Source organism: Gracilinanus agilis, chromosome 1, assembly GCF_016433145.1.
Source record: "Gracilinanus agilis isolate LMUSP501 chromosome 1, AgileGrace, whole genome shotgun sequence".
Lineage (NCBI taxonomy): Eukaryota > Metazoa > Chordata > Mammalia > Didelphimorphia > Didelphidae > Gracilinanus > Gracilinanus agilis.
In genome coordinates, this window is record NC_058130.1 from 55,069,723 (window position 1) to 55,092,799 (window position 23,077).

Sequence of the window (23,077 nt, forward strand, 5' to 3'; positions counted from 1 at the left end):
TATATATATATATATACATATATATATATATATATATGTAAATGTACATATGTATACTTATATAGATGTTTATACATGCATACATATCTGGGGCAACAAGGTGAGGTAGCAGACAGAGCATTGGGCTTGGAGTGACAAAGACCTCAATTCAAATACAGCCTCAGATTCTTATTAGCTATATGACCCTGAGCAAGTTCCTTAACTCTATTTATCTCATTTTTCTCATTTGTCAAATGAGCTGGAGAAGGAAATAACAGACCATTCCAGTATCTTTGCCAAGAAAACTCCAAGAGTCAGACACAACTGAAACATCTGAACAACAACAATAAATCTTAAACCAGTGATGGCGAACCTTTTAGTGACCTTAGAGACTGAATGCCCAAACTGCAACCCTCACTCTGCATGTGAGCTGCCCGCTCACCCCAGACAGAGAGGGAAGAAATCCTCCCATTGGGCTGCTGAGCAGAGGAGCAGGTGATGGGAGAAATGTCCTCAGGCATGGTGGAGAGAAAAAGGGGAGCAGGTTCCCTCTGGCACACTTGGGCAGGCGTAGGTTCACCAACAAGGGCTTAAACTGCCCTAAGATTTTGGGGCGCCCTATTTGTATAGCAGAACTGGAGCCCAGTCTCAGGCAGATCAAACTCCACAATCAATACTCTTTCTACTTAATGTCTGGTCAGCTTCCTGACCTCTGGAGGTGTATCAAATGAAATCATAGTATTGTTAATCAATCAACCAAAAGGGATTTATTTATTAAGTGCTTCTATTTCTAAGCACCATACTAAACACTGAATATACAAAGAAAAAAGAAAAAACAGCCCCTGTCCTTAAGGAGCATATATTCTAATTGGGAAGGCAACACATATCTAACTAAATTCTAAAGATTGGAGATTTAGAGGTAGAAGTTACCCCTCAACTCCTTCATTTTACAGATGAAGGAACTAAGGCATAGGAAGCATAAATTGACTTGTCTAAGGTAAGTGGCAGAGACAGGTTTTGAACCTAGAGCCTCTCACTGCAAATCCAGACCCTTTTTCTACCTCCTCTTGAGTTGAAGCTCTTCAAAAAGCATACATTAGTACAAGTGGTTGTTTGTTCATTTGTTTTTGCTTTTTTGCCTAGGCAGCAAAGTTTCTTGATTTGTCCCATAACTACCCCATACAGCCTTACCTCCTGCGTCCTTCTAACATCCTCCCCATCACTCTTTTATTCAGATTTTCCCCCTTTGTGAGCAAAGGTGACGAGAGTGCTTCATACTATACATGAGAAAAAACAGCTAGGTCAGCTTCCACACATTGCCTCTCCCTCGAACTAAACCCAAGGGTCCCTTCATACACCAACGTCCATCATCTCAGTCTAATGACCCTTTCCAGACACTCTTCCTTGACTCTATACTCAAGATTCTTACTTTGGCCCTGCCCCAAGTGGGAACTGGGTCATCCCAAGGGCCAAGGTGGCTCCCTAAAGGTTCCGTCTGGATACATCAACAGAACATATTCATGGAATGACTTCTTCCATACCAGGGTGACCTCTGATCCCTTAACCATCAAGCCATTCCCACTGCTTTTGCTGAGAGCATTAGCATTTCAATATGTCCAACACAAGGGAAGCTTTCCCCCTCTCTGAAGGCCAACATGAATAAGCCCCCAAAATGGGCATTGAATCCCTTCCCCATCTCCCTTTTGCTCATAAAGGATATACTGTATTCCTCGGCGTCTGTATGTGGCATTAGCAGAAGGTGGGAGAGTGAGTGCCTAGCAACGCTGAGAATTCTCAAAGAGAGGTGGAGAGGAAGTGATTCCCATGTAATTATTCACTCCTACAAAAGCTGTTGTCAGGTAGATACTGGAAACACGGCTGTTTTATTCTTCTCCTAACCCACTTTTAATCTTTTGAGAATCTCTCCCACTAGAAAGGCTGGAAAGAAAGAGCTTAATTCAGCCATTTTCTTCCTGGCCATATAAGTTGTGTTTTCTCCGTAAGTGAAAGCTTAGCTTACAAAAGTTGTGTTGCTCTGTGTGTGTGTATGTGTGTGTGTGTGTGTGTGTGTGTGTGTGTGTGTGCAGGTGCACGCGTGTCTGTGTATGTGTGTGTGTGTATGCATTAAAGAAAAGTAAAGGGGAAAAAATAATCCCGGGTAGTAAATCCCAGAAAGAAAAACAAGTCATGTCCCCCCCTGCTCACCATTTTCCGCTTTCAACCACTTTCTGCTGGTGACAGTTAGCTTCCACGTGTGATATTGGGTCTGGCTTTTTTATTGGCCATTTCAATGGGTTTGCTTGGCAAGACTTTGGGACCACAAGATGCTCTCAAATTGAACAACAACAAAGAAGTTGGCTGCCTTCTCCAGTACTTGGTGCCAGGGGTGAGAAGCAGAGACTTGGAGAATCTTAAGAGTTGGAAAAGACCTCAGAGATCATCTATTTCAGCCTCCCACCAATTCCAGGAATCCCTTCTTCAATGTTCCTAATGAACGGTCATCCAGCTCACCTCTGCTTGGAGGGATGGGAAGGAGGGTCAGAGACTAGAAGCACTTTGAGGGCAGGGACAGGTGGCACTTTGTGTCACCTCCAGTATCCAGTTGTTAATAGATGTTTGCTGAATGAGCAGATAAGTGAAAAGGCAGCCAATCCTATAAGGAGAATAGAATGTTAGAGCTGGATAATATTCATGGGATAGTTCTAAAATTTTTAAAAAGGAGCCTGTGGTTCATTTCCTCATGTAAGTAGGATTTTAATGGTAATCACCTTAGAAAATAGTTTTCTTATGTTTCGATTCTGTCCCATAGCTTTTCAAGCAAAGGGAGAGCACTGGGTATTTACTTAATAAATATCTATAGATTCTTTGATTGACAGAAATCACTTGATGGACCAAAAGCTGATGATGTCTACTGTATATCAAAGGGTTTTGTCAAAGGATCATGGAAGCATAGATTTAGATCCAGAGAGGACCTTAGAGACAATCATCTCCAATCCTTTCACTTTACAGATGAGAGAAACTGAGGCACAAAGAGGTTAAATGACTTGCCCAGAGTCATAAAGCTAATAAGTGTCTGAAATAGGAGTTGAACCTAGGTCTCCCTGACTCCAAATGCTGTCCTTTAGCCACTCCATTTTTTTCTGTTTATGTGTGGCTTTTTTTGGTTGTTGTTGTTATTTGTTTTTGTTCTCTGCCATTTCCTGAATTAGGCATTTTCTTATGTTCTCAAAACAAAAATTCTAAATGGATGTAGACATGAAGCAGCTTATAGGATTCTACAACAGTAGAGTTATAAAGGACCTTACAGATCATTGAATCAACCTCCTTTATTTTGCAAATGAGGAAGCTAAGACCCAGAGGGGTTGAATGATGTGTCTGATGTCACACAGGAAGTGTGCGACTAAGTTAGAATTTGAATTCAAGTTAGTCTAGTATAATGACAAATCAAATGGTGATAATAGCCTGCCAACCTCTCCAGATCTATTGGTCCTCCATTTCACCAGAAATGATGACTCTTGTCTCCTCTGAGCTGTGTGAGCACGTTCTAGGTGACCAGGACCAAGGAAAGAGATGAAGAGAGGGAGGGCACATTAAAAGCACATAATATTTGCCTTTTTATTTATTTATTCATTCATTCATTCATCCATTCATTGTGTATGTCTGTCTTTTAAAGGTTGTTATTACCTAGCCCTTTGCTATTTTTTTTGTCTTCTTGAACCTTACTCTACTCCATGTACTCTGCAATCCACTAACAATGGTCTCCTTGATACTCCTCACATATGGTACTTTATCACTCATCTCCATGGATTTTCACTGAATGTCCATCATGATGTAATTCTCTCCTCTTTCATCTGTTATCTGTTGGATTCCTTCTTATGCTAGTTAAAATCTTACCTTTTCCAAGTGCTGCTTAAGGCTAGTGCCTTCCCTTTATTTTTAATTCCAATTTATCTTGTATATATTTTGTTTGTTCATTGTTGTTAGCATGTCATTTCCTCCATTGGACAGTGCATTTCTTGAGAGCCAGGACTGTGTGTTTGTGTATGCATACTGTGCTTGACTTTTCTCCTCCATTAGAATGTAAGCTTCTTGAGGGCAAGATCAGTCTTTGATTTGTATTTGTACCTCCAGGACTTAACACAGTATTAGTCACATATTTAGTGGTTAATAAATGCTTTTTAAAAAATTCATTCATCTTTTCCTCCTAAATTGTGGTTTAACTGCACCCTACTCCCTCATTCTGTGCTTGTGAAAGTGATTTAACCCAATTCAAGTGTACATTTCCCCCTATTAAATTTATCTTACTGGACTCATGGTTCTAGTTTATTGGCTTTTTTTTTTTTATTCTATCATCTGTGTTGACAGTGAGATCCCAGCTGGATATCTTGGTGGTGCTCATAGGAATTTTTGGTCAAATGTTTAGTAGGAACCTGTGGATGCAAATCTAATGTGTAGGAGAGAAGTCAAGTCTAGTTAGTGATACAGACTTGAAAGGTAACTATTGAGGAAGACCATTAAAGTGGATGAGACTCCCAAGGAAGAGATTATAGAAAGAGAAAAAAGGAAGAGGTGTGGGGAAAGGAGAGGGAAGAAAAAGGATGAGAGGGCATTATGGAGGTAGGGGAGATTGACAGAAGATAAAAACAATCTTTGTCTTTAGTGGACCTAATAAGGAGAACAGGCTAGGCACAAAGAAATTCCTTTTCATCCTTCATTCTCTTTTCTTTTCTTTTTTTAATCCTTATCTTCTGTCTTAGAATCAGTACTAAGTATTAGTTCTAAGGCAGAAGAGCAGTAAGGGTTAGGCATTGAGGGTTAAGTGCCCAGAGTCACACAACTAGGAAGTGTCTGAGTCCATATTTGAACCCAGGACCTTCAGCCTCCAGGTCTTGCTCTCTATCCACTGAGCTATCCTAGCTGCCCTTCACCCTTCTTTTTTTTTTTTTTAAAACCTTTACCTTCTGTCTTAGAATCAATACTGGGTATTGGTTCTAAGGCAGAAGAGTGGTAAGGGCCAGGCAGTGGGGATTAAGTGACTTGCCCAGGGTCACATAGTTAGGAAGTGTCTGAGGCCAGATTTAAACCTGATTCTCAATCCACTGAGCCACCCAGTTGCCCCCCCCCCATCCTTCATATTCAAAGAAAATCTATGATATCACAGATGATGGCTTGATTTGCACATGAATTGGATTTATGTGAGACAGATTTGTAGTCGTCAATCTCACTCTCTTTTCCAAAATGAGCATGCACAGTGGAATTGTGCATCAGGCTAAGGGGCGGGGGTTAGGGAGATTAGAGGGGTTTGGGGGAGAGGGAAAGAACATGAAATATGTAACTAGGGGAAAATATTCAAAAGAAACATTTAAAAAGTAAAGAAAAGAAAGGAAAAAATTTTATAATATACCTTCATTGGATCATTGTAAGAATCTAATGAGATTTGGACAATAAAGTAATTCATAAATGTAAAGTACTATATCAATGTGTTAAAATTCTTTTTAGCTTTATAGGATTGTAAGTCATAGAACTGGAAGGGACCTTCAAGATTACCAAGTCCAATCTTCCAGTTTTATTAATAAAGAAACAAAGATATAAAGAATTTAAGTGACTTGCCTAAGGTCACACATAAATAAGTGGCAGAGTCTAGTTTTGAATTTGATCCTCTCACTCCCAATCCAATGCTGTTTCCACCACAGTCTCTCCAAAATCCAGAAGATACCCCTGGAACAAGGTCTAGCAGGTTGTTGTTATTGTTGTTTGGCCTTCATTTTCAGAGGACCAATGTCATCCCAGAGTGATGTATTGGCTTGTGCATGAATTGTATTTTCAGGGAGACTGAGGTGCATCAAGTCATCAGCCTCATTCTCTCTTCCAGAGTCATCAAAGTTCCAGCAAAATGTGCTGCGAAGCCCCAATCCTTCCTCAAAGTGAGAAGGGAGAGCCAGGCTTTCTTTCCCTCCCGTCTGGAGGGCCGCTCTTTTCCACCATTCCATTCCCATGCAGCTCAGTTCTGTAGCTTAGAACTGGAGCAACCCTGGAATGTGGACAGGTCAGGGTTCTCACTGCCAGCACGCCCCCCATTCACCAAGAAGAGGTACAGCCGAGGGAACAGGGAGTGACCCAGCTGCTGACCCAGCTTCCATGGTTGTTGGGGTTTGGGGTTTTTTTTGCAACTTTTGTGGTCGTTGTTGGGAACTAAAAAGCCCTTTTTTTCAGTTGACCTCTGCTGTGTGCAGTATTTTGAAAGTGTCCAATCCTGTGAAACAGCTTGTCTGTCAATGAGTTTCTGCTACCCAGTTTTTTTTTTCTCTTTGAGAGGTAGTTGGCCTTATTTGATTTAGTGTGACAGTCCCAGAACCATTTAATCCCCAAGAAAAATCCAAGGCCTCTTCTAAACCACAAAAATATCAAGCAGCACTTCAGACTGAAGCCTTCTTCAATAACATGTGAAGTTCCATCTTATCAAAGTGGTTTGACCTTGGACGAGTCACTTCCCTTTCAGAACCTCAGTTTTTTCAACTGTTAAATGAGAATTTTGAACTAGATCAGGATTTATAAACCTAGACCTGGTCTATGGGTAGATTTCAGGGTGTTCAGTGAACTTTTTAAAAAGATCCTCACTTTCCATCTTAGAATCAATACTGTGTATTAGTTCCAAGGCAGGACAGCAGCAAGGGCTAAGCAATGGGAGTTAAATGACTTGCCCAGGGTCACACAACTAGGAAGTGTCTGGAGTCAGATTTGAATTCAGGACATCCCATCTCTAGGCCTGGCTCTCAATCCACTGGGCCATGTAGCTACACTACCCAATGGACTTTGATGGGGGAAAACTGCATCTTTATTTTCACCAATTTTTTTCTTTTATAATCATATTATATTTTGGCATGTTTATTTTTTGCATTTAAAAGCATTATTCCTAAGAGAGGTCCATAGGCTTTACCAGACTACCAGAGTGGGATCTATGATACCAGAAAGGTTAAGAAGCCCCAGACAGGATGTATGGGTCCTTACGGTTCTGAGATTACTTGAAATTGGCCTTTGGGTAGGTTTCTTAGGAAGGCATTTCCTTTACCCAGATGACCAGTTCCCTTCTCATCCTAGACTGATTAGAAGGATTGAGCAAACTCTTCTGTACTTTTACAACGATAGATGCCCAAGGCTGTGCCTTGATATAGAAGGCATTAATGATATGTCTGTCAATGACTTGAGTCAGTTATCCAAAGCTATTACAATAATTCCCATGAGATTGAGATGTGATGAAATGCCTTCTTTTCCATTTTTATTTAACAAGCATTTATTTTCTTTCCCTCTGAAATACGTCCCCCAGTTGACAAAAAGAGCGAGAGAGACACAGAGAGAGAAAGACAGAGAGAGAGAGAGAGACAGACAGACAGACAGACAGACAGACACACACACACACACACACACACACAGAAAGAGAGAGACAGAGAGACAGAGAGAAAGAGAAAGAGAAAGAGAGGGGGGAGAGAGACAGACAGAGAGAAACAGAGACAGAGACAGAGAGACAGAGAGAAAGAGAGAGGGGGAGAGAGAGAGACCGAGAGAGAGAGAGAGAAAGGGAGGGAGGGAAGGAGGAAGTCAAAACTTCTTGTAAAACTTATTCCCAAATTATGTTGGAAAATATATGTCTTATTCTTAGAACCCATCACCTCGGTCAGGAGGTTTGTAGCATGCTTCATCCCTTATACCCTTTCTCACTCTTCTCTCATCTCTCTTGTGTCTCTGTCTCTGTCTCTGTCTCTGTCTCTGTCTTTCTCTGTCTCTGTCTCTGTCTCTGTCTTTCTCTGTCTTTCTCTGTCTCTGTCTTTCTCTGTCTCTGTCTCTGTCTCTGTCTTTCTCTGTCTGTCTCTGTCTCTGTCTTTCTCTGTCTCTCTGTCTCTGTCTCTCTCTGTCTCTCTCCCTCTCTCTCTCCACACACACACACACACACACACACACACACACATACACACACACGCAGGAAAGAAAGACATATTCCTCATCCTCATTTAGGTTAATCCCCCAACCTGTGTCTTTAATCCTATCCACCCCCCCCCCCCGCCCCAAACCCCACTCCAGTAGTCTTCCCCTCTTTCATGAATCTTCCTTGTCTCTCTTCTGCCTTCTACATACTCTTACCTACTCACATGCTGAGGTCTCCTGAATCCTAAATATGCATTTCCTGAGCCATCTAACCCATCCTGCTCTCGTCCCATTTCTTTCTTCATTTTCATTGTTAAACTTTTGGAGAAAGGTTATATATTCCCTAACATATTGTCAGTGGTACTACTTTCTCACTGCCTCCTCTGTTCAATTCCTTGCAGTCTGATTGTTGTCCCTTCATTAATGAATCTGTTCTCTCAGAGAATACCAATGACCTCCTAATTGACAAAAAAAAAAAAAATCTGAAGTTTTCAGTTATACTGGCCTAAAATATTTAAAAGTTAATTCCCTATCCCACCAAATGGGAATTCTTCTTTCCTTTAACTTTAGAGACATCAAACTCACTTGGTTCTCCTCCTGCTTCTCTTACCACTCCCCTTCTTGGTTTCTTTCACTGGTTCCTCATCCTGTCCAAACTCAAAGCAGGCATATTCTCCTGGCTTCTGGCTCTGTTTCCTCTTCTTAACTACACATTTTTAAAAATTTTGTCCCCTAGCAATCATTTACATTCCTATAGTTTCCTTTATAGGAAGATGATTCCCAGATCTCTAGCATACACCTCTCCCCTGAGCTCTAATCAATCAATCAATCAACAAATATTATTTTAAATACCTACTATGTGCCAAATTCTACAGATTCACATTTCTAACTACCTATTGGGTATTTACAACTGGATGTTCTATAGTAGTGATGGTGAACCTATGGCACAGGTGCCAAAGATGGCACACAGAGTACTCTCTGTGGACACACACACCCTTCCCCCAGATTGTTACTAGAAAGGCAGAGGGACTCTCTCTCCCTCTCTACACCTTGCCCAATGACATTTTTTCATATCCCCACACTTCTGCTTAGCAGCCCAATGAAAACACACAGGGGGTAAAGTGGGCAGCTCACGGGCAGTAGAGTTGGAGGGGAGCAGAGCACTTGAGCCACTCCCCTTCCCATCTCTGCACTCACTGAGGACATTCCTTACTTCACCCACACCTCCACCCAGCAACCCAATGGGAACACTTTTTCCCTCCTCTGTATGGGGTAAAGGTGGGGCATAGGACACACCTGGCACTTATAGGGGGAGGGGCATAACACAGAGCCTGACCCTCCATCTCTAAAAGGTTCACCATCACTGTTCTATAGGCACCCCAGACTCAACATATTCAAAACAGAGTTCATTTTGTACCCTCTTGCTTCTTTCTAGTTTCTCTTTTTCTGTTGAGATCACTATCATCCTTCCAATTACTCAGAATCATAAAACCTCAGAGTCACTCTCAATTCTATTCTAGCTCATCTTTTATATCTAATCAGGTGTTGTCATCATCGCACTGAATCCTTGAGAACAGGACCTGTCTTTTGCCCTTTTCTTGTATTCCTAGCCCCTAGCATATACCTGGCACATATGAGATATTTAATAAATGTTTGTTAACTTACAGATCATGAAAATCTCCACATCTCTTATAGCTGTCTTTTCCTCTGTTCCCAGGTCCTTATCACCTGTTGGCTATTGCAATTGCCATCTCACTGGTCTCCATGTCAAGCCTTTCTCCTCTCTAATCCACCCTCAAAATAGACACCAAAGTGAAGGAATTCCCCTGTGCACAAAGCCTCTTTATTGACTCTAGGATAAAATTCAAAATTCTCAATTCAAAGTCCTTTACAATCCACCTCCAACTTATTTCCTTTTATGACTTTCATGTACTCTTTGGTCCAGCCAAATAAGACATCTTGCTGCTTCCCACACACGGAAGTCCATCTCCCACCTCTATATCTTTGTATAAGTTGTGCCTCATGCCTGTAATGCCCTCCTTTCTCATTTTTGCCTCTTGAAATCTCCAGTTTTCTTCAGATCTCAACTCAAGTGCCAACTCCTACACATCTATTCTGACCTCCTTAGTTGTTGACATCTAACTGCTATGGAATTACATTGTATTCACTTGGAATCTCTTTTTGTATTTGTTTTCCTGTACACGCTGTATTCTCACATGGAAACATGAACTTCCAGGGCAGTCATTGTTTTATTTTCATTCTTACATCCTCAGTGCCTGACATATAGTACATGCTTAATAAGTGTTTGTTGAATGACTGCATTCCTCTCTGTGAAAAAAAATCTGATCCCTCTCTCTTCAGACCTTTAGACCTATATCACTCCACCAATCCTTGATTTCCTCCCAGTCCTTCAAACTTAACACATCCAAAATTAAGTGTATTATCTTCCCCTTCAACCTTTCCTTCTGAGTTAACTGTTTCTGTCAATAATAACCACTGCTTATCCAGTCTCCCATTTTCTAAGCATTGGCCATAGTTTAGAGTTAGAAGAGATCAGAAAGACAATCAAGTCCAATCCCCTCATTTTACAAATCAGTAAATTGAGGCAAAGAAATGTTAAGCTATTAGCCCAGTCACATAGTGTCTAAGCCTGACAACTTCCTCAATCCAAATACAGTAGTATGTCCATTATACCACACTGCTCATATGATTGTCTTTCATTCTTTTCTCTTCTTCATTTCTTATATCTGCTTCTGGAATAATTTTTCATAGTCATCCTTTTCTATTTTCATTGTTACCACTTAAATAGGAGTCCTCTTTACTGGCCACTCAAACTATCAAAATAGGAGTTTTCATTATAGATCATCTCCATTCTACTTTCTCCCCCTCTAATCCATACTTTGCATTCCTGTTAGATCAATTAATTTTTATTATGCAGAAATTCCTCTACTCAAATATCTCCAGTGGCTCCTTATTGCCTATTCAGTAAAGTTTACATTTACAGTTCTCCATAACTGGACACTGCATCTCCCCAGTCTTATTTCATCTAATTCTTCTCTAAATACTTCTCTAATAATTCTCTAAATACTCTAAATACTGTACTCTAGCCACATGAGACTACTATATAGCTCTTAAATATGAGATGAGTTTTTACATATTTTGTGTCTTCTTCTAACAGCTTTTCCTGTATTTAGAATGCCCTCTCTCCTCTTCTTTGACAGTTAAATTTTGACTAATTCTTTGAAGTCCAACTCAAATGTCACCTCCTCTAGGAAGCCTTCTTGACCAATCCCTTATTAGTCACAATCATCCCCTCTGACCTCACTTTTATATACCTCTAAGTCACATAATATTTTGTTTTACAGCTACATCTTTTTGTTTCTTATCCTCCTACTAAATAGTAAGCTCCTTCAGGGAAGTGATTATGTCTTTTTTTTTTTAACCCTTATCTTCCATCTTACAATCAATAGTGTGTATTGGTTCCAAGGTAGTTTCAAGGCAGAAGAATAGTGAGGATTAGGCAGTGGGGGTTAAGTGACTTGCCCAGGGTAATACAGGTAAGGAATGTCTGAGGCCAGATTTGAGCCCAGCTCCTCAATCCACTGAGCCACCTTACCGCCCCTCAGTTATGTCTTATATAAACTTATATATTCTGTTGTATGTATCCCAGGTCTCTGCATACAGTAGATGCCTAATAAATAATTGTTGAATGAATGAGTATGGGCAATGAATGAGGGCAACAGTGATGAGAGAGAAGGAAAAACATTCAGATTAATATGTAACTGAGGTTGTTGGGAAGTAGCAGTTTTCCTATCACTGGAAGTGATCAAGGACTGATTTGTGGGATATACTGCAATGGATCTATACTTTAGATAAGTTTTGGACTCTCCGTTCCCTTCAAATTCTTAAGATTCTGTGATTCATTAAGGAAATTAAAAATTATTGAGATTTTTGATTTATTAAGCTTTTAAAAATGTAGTGGTCTTGGAGCAGCTAGGTGACTTGGTAGATTGAGAACCCTCTGTTCAAATCTGGCCTCAGATATTTCTTTACTGTTTGACCCTGGGCAAGTCATTTAATCCTTACTGCCTAGCTCTTACCGCTCTTCTACTTTAGAACCAATATATGGTATTGATTCTAAGTCGGAAGGTAAGGGTTTTTAAAAAAACAAAGTGTGTTAATCCACTGTATGAATATTTCTCAATTCCAGTCCTACCTGGTTTCCAAGGGAGACAAACAAAAAACAAGGTCTCCTCCTTTGTCCCCCTGTCTGATTCCTCCTCTGCTATGACTCCTGTGGTCTTTCCCTACAGGTCTGGGTAGATGCTGGAACTCAGATCTTTTTCTCCTATGCCATCTGCCTGGGATGCTTGACAGCACTGGGAAGTTACAACAATTATAATAACAATTGCTACAGGTAAGTCTCTCATGCTATTCCCAAATGAAGCCCAACCTTTTTTCATAGCACTTTTTAGGGTACTGGGTAATTTTCAGTCTTCATTGAAAGCTGAGCCTTATTGTTTTTATAGGCCATGGACCAAGAGGAACTTAGCTCTGCCTCTGAGTTCTCTTGATTTCTGAGTTTGATAGAAAGGGCAATGGACCGAGCTTGAATGGACAGTGTGAGTGACTTTCCAATGTCTGGCTCCTTCAGTGCAAGGAATCCTCACAAGTGTACAGCTTTTCTCCCAAAGGATATGCAGACAGTTTGGAGAGGACCAACTTGTGTTTGGAAAATGCCACAATTGCCTTAAGAAAATTAGTATCCTTCTGTCTCCTCTATGGTCAAGTATGATGAAGTTGGTGCCACTTTGCAGATAATGAAAACTGGGCAGGAAGAGCTGCTCTGTCTTCAGTAGATTCATTAGGAATGTGGGCATTATAGACTCCATCTAACACAGGGCTGCACCTGACCTGGTCAATCCAAGGCTAGTAGTATGGCCAAACAGTTTCCATCATTGACTTCTCTTTCATCTTTTTGGATAGCTACTAACACTCCTTGAGTGAGTAGGATGCAGCAGGATGGGTGGCAAGTACCCCTCCCTTGAAAATCATATTAAAACCTTGGATAAATACAAACAGATTTCCTGGGGAAAAGTTGGGGGATCACTAATCTGGCTTAATTTTATTTTAGTTCAGTGTAGTTTAACTCAATAGAACATTTAGTATTATTATCAATGAATTATCATTAATATTATAATAAATTAGTAATATGAATGTTCTCTTAACATAATATGAATATTTGAATATAAAATGAGTATATTATCATAGCATAAAACAATAAATTGGACTAATAATAATAAAAACTAAGATTTACAGAATATTTGAAGGTTTGCAAAATACTTTATAAATATTATCTCATCTTTTTCTCCCCAAAATCCTGAAAGGTAGGTGCTATTATTATCTTTATTTTACAGTTAAAGAAACAAAGGCAGGCAGTGGTTAAGTGACTTGCTCGAGGTCATATTAGTATTTGGGGTAAAGAAATGAACTCTGGTCTTCCAGATTTCAGGCCCAGCACTCTGTGCACTGGGACACTAGCTACATTGTGTGACTAGCCACAAAGGTGAATAAGAGGGAATATTTACCCTAGAGCAGAGGTATTTAATTTTTTTGTGTGTCCTACCTCCCTTCGGCAGGTTGGTGAAGTATGTGGACACCTTGGAATAATTTTAAATGTTTAAAATGAAAGACAAGATTACAAAGAAGTCTAGATTAAATTCAGCCCTTGTTGAGAAGATGGGATGGAGGCCAAGGTGGGAGAAGAGGAGGAAAGGAGAAAAATTCTTTGGAATCATGACCATGACTTTTGAACTTTGGCCTTTTCCTTATATATCCTTATATATCCTCAAAAGGTTATCATTTTATGAGAATGAGTCTTTGGTCTTTACAATCCAGGGTCGACAGGCAATACCCTTTTCTGTCATTTTGACTCATTTTTGTAGAATTTTTTTCTTCCATTATTCAGAGTTGTGATTCTGGGCATTAGAAGGAAAAAGAACAGGCTATTCAAGTACAAAAGAATCCAGTGAGGCATGTTCTCTTGGAAGATGGAAGGGGAGGGATGTAGAGGAAAATCCACGTGATATAAAAATAGGAGGTATGACAAAAATCTATTTTTAAAACATGCTTGGTTTAATAAAAAGTAATATACTGCAAATTTTTAGGCCATAATTTTTCTTATAGAACAGAAAAATAGAAAAAAAAACCCTAGCCAAACAATACAAATAAACAGAACTAAATATATGGCATTATAATTCAAATCAGTTAGTGGAAATAACTCATATAAGATATGTCTATAAAGTAATATTATTGATTTTTTTAAAAATAACAAACCCATCCCTCCTCTAAGCTTCCCCTTTTCTGTTAGTTCTCATCCTTCTAGCCCCATGATTTACACATTTCTCTTGGACCTCAGAAGGTAGAACCAGGAAGAATGGGTAGAAGTTGAGGAAGTATCCATAGATTCACCATCTTGGAGTCATCCTTGCCTCTTCTCTCTCCCTCACCCCTCACCCCCACTCCATATACAGTGAGTTTCTGAGTCTTGTCCATACTATTTTCACTGCCTTCTTCCAAAACACACCCTTCTCCCCACTCACATAGCTTCTCTTATATATCAGGCTCTTATCACTTCCCTAACTATTTTAATAGCTTCCTCCCCACCAAGGACAGTTAAGTGGTACAGTCAGGGAGAATCATCTTCTCTGAATTCAAATCCAGCCTGAGACACCTACTAACTGTAAGATGCTGGACAAATCACTTAGCCCTGTCTGCCTCAGTTTCCTCATCTATAAAGTGAGCTGGAGAAGGAAATGGCAAACCATTCCAATATCTTTACCAAGAAAATCCTAAATGGGGTCACAAAGAGCTGTAAACAACTGAAATGACTGAACAACAACTTCCCCACTAGTCTCCTGCTTTGGGTCTATTCTTTCTCCAATCCATCCTCTCTGCACAGCTACCAAATTCATATTCCTAAAATATTGATGAGATCATGGCACTCCCCTATTCAAAGAACTCTAATGGTTCCTTACTGTCCTTAAGTCAAATTGCAAAATCCTCAACCTGGTGTTCAGAGCTATTGTCAGTCTTGTTCCCCCTACCTTTCTTTTTGTTCTTAACTACATATCTTACTCCCCAGCATCCATTCTTTATCCCAGTCAAATTGTCCAATTAGTTACTGTTTATATGCAGCATTATATTTCCCACCTCCATGCCTTTGCTTACTCACAGTTCTCCCAAATCTTCTCCCTTCTGTCTTCCAGAATCATTAGCTTCCTTTGTAGTACAGCTCAGGTGCCACCTCTTACTTGTCACATGTGCCATTACCCCCAGATATTAACATTTTCTCCCTCTTAAAACTAATTCATATGGTTGTATGATCATACATCTATTTGATATTTGCTTATTTATGCACATGCTAGACCCCTCAGCACAGTGTAAGTAAGCACCATGAGGGCAGGGGCTGTTTCAATTTTTAAAAATCTCTAATATGAACCCAAGGTGTAGAATTTAGACAAATGAAATGCTGTTCTTCAAAGTCATCAGTACCAAAGAGAATTCACTTACTCTAGCCAAGTAGCCACGGAGCAGAGCATTTGGGGATCTCCTCTTTGGGAACAATAAAGAGCACCTACTTCAGTGTTTTGAAATAATTTGTCATCAGGACATATTAATAAGATGCTGTCTGGTGTGTGACCTGGACCTCCCTAGAGCTGTCACTGGCTGGCAGTATGACGTGGCGCAAGTCTCTTCCCCTCTGTGGGACCTCATCACAGTGAAACAGCAGGTCTCCAAATTCATTGTTCCAAGGAGAGGACAAAAGCTCAGGACTTCCAAGGCTTAAGACTTATCAGTCTGTAGGTGAGGTGATAGTCCTTTAACCTCATACTCAGAAGGGACAAGAGGGAACAGAATTAATTCAAATAAATAGGGGGAGGAAAACCACCATCCCCCAAAGGCATCTCATTGTGGTGTATTTTTCCAAAAGAGTTGGCCAATTTGGGGTCAAACTTGATTCTTCCCTCCAAAGTCCACTTCTGTTCTAGCATTCTACCAACTCCATGAAGACTCTTAGGATAAAGGAAGGGGTAGGGAAATTTGGGAGCAAAATAGAAGAAATTCAGATTTTATATCTAAAAATGACCACACAAAAGTTATAGAATACTTAAGAATACTTAACTTAAGCACAGTGTTGAAGTCTGGTTGTATGTACTTTATTTCCTCTTGTGATGTCCAGGATTAATAACATACATGTCTAGGATGCTTTAAGTTTACAGAGCTCTTCCTTTATAACAGCTCAATAAAGGAGGTAGAGCAGGTATTATCATGCCCATTTGACAGATGAAGAAATGAAGGCTCAGAGACATTAAGTAACTTGCCTGTGAATATATGCCTAGTAGAGTATCAGACATCTCCCTTCCTTAAAGAAAGCTGGAGCATCTGTATGTGTGTTTCTATCTCCAAAATCTTCCATTTTTCTATCCAAAAGAGTGTTTAAATTTATCTTTCTGCAGCAGAAGGTAAATTCCAAAAGTTTTATTGTAAAACCAGAATATTACTTCTGCCAAAATATTCCAAGAATAAGGCCATTCACTTCAGACTTTACCAGAGCAATACTGTCCTTTCTAACATCAGTAAGAAGCAGCTCATCATGGTCTTAGGAGTAAATTAAATCACTTAAGGTACTCTTGGTCACCTATAGATTGGTCTAAATAAATATTTCTGGTCTCTTCTAACATCAAAAAAATCTATGCTTTTATAATTTGAGACTTGAATTGTATTTTTTATTATAGTAATTGACTTTCTGATCTTGGTTTCTATTTCTTAGATTCTTTCATCAGTATCATTTAAACTGTTCATTTATATATATCATTTATAGCCCTGTTGGCAAACCTATGGCATGTGTGCCAGAGGGGGCTGCTCACCTCCCCCTCTCCACCACACCTGAGGACATTTTTTACATCACTTACCCTCTGCCTAGCAGCCCAATGGGAGTGCTTCCTTCCCCCGTGCCCAGCCCCCCCCCCCCCATCTGAGTAAGGGGAAAGTTCACAGGTATCATTAAGGTTGCAGTTTGAGCACTTGGTCTCTAAAAGGTTCGCCATCACTGAGCTATACTCTTGTATGTATAATTACACCATTAAAATGACATCAGCATCATTTAAAAAAATGCTTTCTGACCACATATCAGTTGTGTGTGGTAGGAAAAGAATTTAAGGAGATTGAAAAATAACTGTTTGTAAGGGGAAACTTAATTTGCATTAGTACTTAACTTCATGAGTGTGTTTGTAGCTTATGAATTTTGAATCAGGGTTCAAAGCACAGTAGAAGGAAATGGTAATGGGGCAGCTGGGTAGCTCAGTGGAGTGAGAGTCAGGCCTAGAGACGGGAGGTCCTAGGTTCAAACCCGGCCTCAGCCACTTCCCAGCTGTGTGACCCTGGGCAAGTCACTTGACCCCCATTGCCCACCCTTACCAATCTTCCACTTATGAGACAATACACCGAAGTACAAGGGTTAAAAAAAATTTAAAAAATTTAAAAAAAGAAGGAAATGGTAATTTCCCTAGTCCAAACTTATCCTTTTTCAGATGAATAAATTGTTATCCAGAGAAGAAAAGGGACTTGCCAAAAGGTGTGGTTAATTTTTGACTGAGCTAAAAGTAGGATGTGCCTCTTCTGACACCCAGCATAGGGTCTTTTTTTTTTTTTTTTTTTTTTACTATATAATGCTTGAGAGATAAATACATCACAGTAGAAAAAGCTTTGGACTGGGACTTATGAGACCTAGGTTCTTGTCCCATTTGACAATAACTCATTGGGTGCACATAGGAAATATTTATCCAAAGAAACCCATTTTTCATTATCCACATGAATATCCAGAAACCACAGCAAAAAAGCCAAGAGATTAGTGTAGACTCTTATCATTTCTTGGACTACTGCAAGAGCCTCCAAATTTGACTCAGCTCAAATTTGTTCTAGCTATGTGAACCTGGGCAAGACACTTAATCCTGTATGCCTCAGTTTCCTCATTTGCAAAATGAACTGGAGAAAAAAATTACAAACTACACTAGTCTCTTTGCCAAGAAAACCCCAAAAGAAGTCACGAAGAGCTGAACATGACTAATCAACTTACCCACCACCACAACAATAACAGGCCCCTTTTCAACTCTATAAATCTGAGATTCTGTCACTCCAAACCAATCCATTATGGCTTTTCTGCTCTGAGCTTCTTTACTGTAACTGACCTTGCACCTCAGGTCCAGCATGCCAACTGGTTTTTTCAGAAAGGATTCTCCAGGCTTGTGGATAGAGCTGCCAGTCCATAAGCCATCCTTAAATTCTCAGGTTTTGTCTTGCTTATTGTGATGGTGTATCTAACAGCCATGAATGCCTGAAGCCCATATATGGAACAAAACAAGACTCAAAGTCACTGCATTTACTGTCTTACTTACATCCCCTTTCAGTTTTATTTCCCTCCTATCCTTCTGCTTGTGCTGACCTGCACAGCATCCCTTGCGGGGCAGCTGCAGTGAGCTTAGATTAGCTCTCCACAGTGAGGGCTGGTAGGTCACTTAAAGACTCCCATTTCTTTGCAGCAATTGAGTTCCTCCCTCTGCTACTACATCAGGGAAATGGCTTCTCAGAAATGGACTCCCTTGCTATGGGGATTTGCAGTAATGAAGAGTACAAGAACATTTATGCATCAGTAGAACCCACTGCTAATTACCCATTGCCCTGAAGGCTTCTTCCCTGCTCCCTCTTGACTTGTGTCTTCCTTCCCTTCCATATCTCTCTCTATTCCCTCCACCTTGAGTTCCAATTCCCTTTAATCCTAAAAGCATAGACTCAGATAGTAATCCCAACCACCTCATTTTACAAACAAGGAAACTAAGGCACAGAGAGGTTAAGTGACATCCAGGATCATAGAACTGATAAATATCCAAGGCAATATTTGAACCCAGACCAGCTGTTTGTGGACAAATCACTTGACCTCTAGAAGTCTCAGGCCCCTCTGTACCATGAATAGGTTAGACTCAATGATCTTTTGGGGTCATTTCCTTTCCTCCCCAAGAAATGGGATCCCAATGTTCAAAATCTTATTTGTGCCATGGACTTCTTTAATATATATAAGGAATGGCAGACAGTGAAGAAGAATTAAGCCTCTTGATGAAGGTGAAAAAGGATAGTGCAAAAGCTGACTTGAAGCTAAACATCATAAAAAGTGAAGATCTTAACATCTGGTCTCATCATTTCCTGGCAAATAGAGAGAGGGAGAAGAAAGGGGGACAGTGCCCAATTTTATATTTTGGGGTCTAAAAGATCCCGCAGATGATGACTGCAACCATGAAATTAAGAGATGCTTGCCCTGTGGAAGGAAAGCTCTGGAAAATCTGGACAGCATACTAAAAAGCAGAGACATCACCTTTCCAACAAAATAGTCAACATTCTGGTTTTTCCAGTAGCAATGTATGGCCCTGAGAATTGGAAAGCTGAGAACCCCAAACAATGCTTTTGAATAGTGGTGCTGAAGAAGACTTTTGAGAGTCCCTTGGACAACAAGGACATCAAATCAGTTAATACATAAAGAAATTAATTCAGACTATGTATTCACTGGATGGCCGTATATCAAAGCTTAAGTACTTTGGCCATGTAATAAGAAGACAGGACTCATTGGAAAAGACCCTAATGTTGGGAAATATTGGTGGTAAAAGGAAAGGGGGACAACAGAAGATGCAATTGATAGATAGTGTCATGGGAACCAAATATGAACTTGGACTGACTTTAGGAGATGGTAGAAGACAGAAGGACCTGGTATGCTGTAATGGCCCATGAAGTCTCAAAGAATCAGATAAGACTAAACAACTTAACAAGAACAACAATCAGCATTGTATACAGTAAAAGAAATACTCTTTGAAGAATGATGTGACTGATAAATAGAAGCAAGCAAGACACAGTTTTACATATACATTTATCTTTTTGTAAAATGATGTCTTCTCGAGGTCACGAAGTGGAGGGTGAATAGGAGATACCAGAGAATTTTAATGTAACAAACCAATTAATTATTTTTTAATGGACTCCTTTTCAAAAGAAATTGCAATGGAAGTAAACGCATTAGCCTTTTTATTTTAAAAAAAGTTTATTTTGAGAAAACAAAAACAAAAACAAAAAACAGGAAAAGAAACCCTTACCAAATCCCACAGCCCAAAGGACAGAGATTTTTCATCACAAGACATGTCCCACATATTAGGTTTATATTTAGTGAAAATAAAAGATTTGGGGTTTTTCCCATCCAAGTCCACAGATCTCCACCATCTGTCCAACAACTCTTTGAAGGTTCATAGACCCAATTTAAGAATTGTTCTTATATGTTCTCCTGCTCTTGGGCAGCCATTTCCATAAATCAATCAAGAAAGCATTCATTCCTATGTGCTAGGCACTGTGCTTGGTCCCACATATACAAAGGCAAGAATGAAACAGGCTCTGTCCTCAGGGAGTTTACATTCTATCAGAAGAGATATGTATCTAAGAATTTACAAAATATATAGAAAATAAATACAAGGTAATTGGAGGGAGGCACTAGCTGTTGAGAAATCAGAGAAGTCTTCACATAAGATGGGGAGTTTGAGGTGAGCTTTGAAGAAAAGCAGGGTTTCTAAGAGACAAAGTGAAGAGATGGGGGTCAACACATACCATTGCAGGGACATCAGAGACGTGAAACCATCTGTGAGGAACAACAACAAGCTGGTTTGGTTAGGCCATTGAAGAATTGTGATGTTTACTAATCTTGTGTGATGATAGTAACTCACATTTCTATAAGAAATTTACCATATCCCTTCAAGCTGGATACTACAGATATCATCATCCCCATCTTACAGATGAATAAATCAAGGCAGTGCAGAGAAGTGATTTTGCTTTTTCCAGGGCTACCTAAGTATCAGGGTAAGGACTGGAACCCAGGTCTTTTGATGCCAAATCTAGTGTTCCCCTTCCCAACTCTGCTCTGTACATTGTGCTAAATAATATTGAAAACCTTCAGGATTTCTAATTTCCTTTTAGGAAGATAAGGTGGGAGAGCATGGGACTTCCCTCAGACTCTCTTTCCTAGTTTCTGATGATCCTGAGTGTGAGATAGGGTGGCACCAGCTTCTCTCCCCTTTTGCTGTTTGTTATCCATACTCCCTTTTTGTGGCTTTGAAATTCAGAGGGTATAATGTGTCCTTGGACAAAGTATTGAATCTTTCTCGATTTCAAAGGTATTTATCTCTACAGTGGGAAGAACAACACCTGTCTTTATTATTCCATTGGCTTGCTAGAAAGTTGTTGTTGTTCATTCCTGTCTGACACTTCATGACCCCATTTGGGATTTTCTTAGCAAAGATACTAGAGTGGCTTGCCATTTCCTTCTCTAGCTCATTTTACAGATAAGGAAATTGAAGCAAACAGGGTTAAGTGACTTGCCTAGGGTCACATAGCTAGTAAGTGTCTGAGGCTAGATTTGAACTTAAGAAGATGAGTCTTTCTGACTCCAGGCTGGTTGTACCACCTAACTGCTCCTTTCAGGAAGGTTAGATCAGCGAATTTAGGGATCAGAAGATCTGGTTCTAGTTAACTTCTTACTTGCCATGTGATTTCAGACAAGTCCCTTCATCTCTCTGAGTCTCTTTTTCTTTATCTGTAAAATGGGAATCACAGTACCCATCTTACTGCCCTCCCAGGGCTGATGCAATAAACAAATGATAACTCTTTATAAGCTAACCCTAAGCCTTCAGACAAATTTAAAGTCTTGTTAATTAGACATGGGAAAAAGGCTGACAAAATAGAAAACGCTGAGCAAGTGGTGTTATGGTGATGATCAGTCTGCCAAAAAGCAGGAGATTATTGCCCAGCATAGTGGAGATGAAAATAATAGTAACTAATGTTAATATAATACTTACTATGTGCCAGAAATTGTGCTAAGAGCTTTACAATTATTATCTTATTTGATTCTTACAACAATCCCGAGAGATAGATACTATCATTATCACCATTTTACAGACGAGCAAATTGAGGTAGATAGGTGTTAAGGGAGTTGCCCAGGGACACACAGCTACTAAGTATCTGAGGTCAAATTTGAACTCAGGTCCTTCTCTCTCCAAGCTGATTATTGACACCACCTAGCTGCCCCACATAGGAAAGAGAGAGCTAGACTTGAAGTCAGAAGACATTGGTCAAAATCTCCTTTCTGATAAATATTTAGAGCTGGAAGGGACCTTAAAGAACATCTTGTCCAGCTACTTTATTGTACAGAAAAAGAAACTGAGCCCCAAATAGATAGCATAAGTCAACTTGTCCAAGGTCATGCAGGAAGTAACAGAGTTACAGAGGAAGGTCTTCTGAGCTCAAAGTCCTTTGGGCAAGTCTTTCTCTGATCCCAATTCACCATCCAGAAAATGGGAAGGATATGAAGCTTCTTAAATGAAGAGGGTTTTGCATATTACAAAGTGTTACATAAATGTGAATTGTCATTATTACCAATTTGCTCACAAATGAATAAATACATAGTACCTCCCTCTGGGGATTGGAGCCTAGTAGTGTGTTCTGAGGACTGTCCAGTGCCATTCTATGTAATGTACTCTTACTTCTCTCCTCCAGAGACTGCATCATGCTGTGTTGTTTGAACAGTGGCACCAGCTTCGTGGCCGGCTTTGCCATCTTCTCTGTCCTCGGCTTCATGGCATATGAGCAAGGAGTGCCCATTGCAGAGGTAGCAGAATCAGGTACGTTTGCCTAGAGGAGAAGAGGACCATTTGGGTTTTGTCTATTTGTTTCTTAATGTATTGATTAATTTTTTTTCAAGACATCATACACAAGCTTACAATGAACACCTTCAAACAATGCTTCCCAATGTAAGAGAGAAATAGATTTTAAAACAGATTTGTTTACGTGTCCAATCACAACAGACACTTTTCTTAGGACTGCCCAGGAGGTGGTCAATAAATTCTGATTTGTCACTCACTCTAGCACACATGGGTTACAGACCTCCCAACTTGTGAGTTAAGTGGAGATGTTTTCACCTTTGGTGATTCAATCTAAAGATAGGAAGGGTAGATTTAATCTCCTTATCTCATTAGTCCTTACCGTTCTTGGCATCAAGTTTAAGGCAGAAGGTAAGGGGCTTAAAAATAAAAAAGGA

General features: G+C 39.9%; 1 protein-coding gene across 1 annotated transcript in view; it reads left to right on the plus strand.

Moving 5' to 3' along the window:
• Positions 1 to 23,077, plus strand: part of SLC6A11 (solute carrier family 6 member 11) — a 179,418-nt gene that overhangs the window by 124,934 nt on the left and 31,407 nt on the right. Inside the window, exons 7-8 of the mRNA XM_044665835.1 lie at positions 12,213 to 12,316; positions 22,537 to 22,661. Coding sequence (XP_044521770.1) covers positions 12,213 to 12,316; positions 22,537 to 22,661 — 229 coding nt within the window. The remainder of the gene's footprint in view (positions 1 to 12,212; positions 12,317 to 22,536; positions 22,662 to 23,077) is intronic.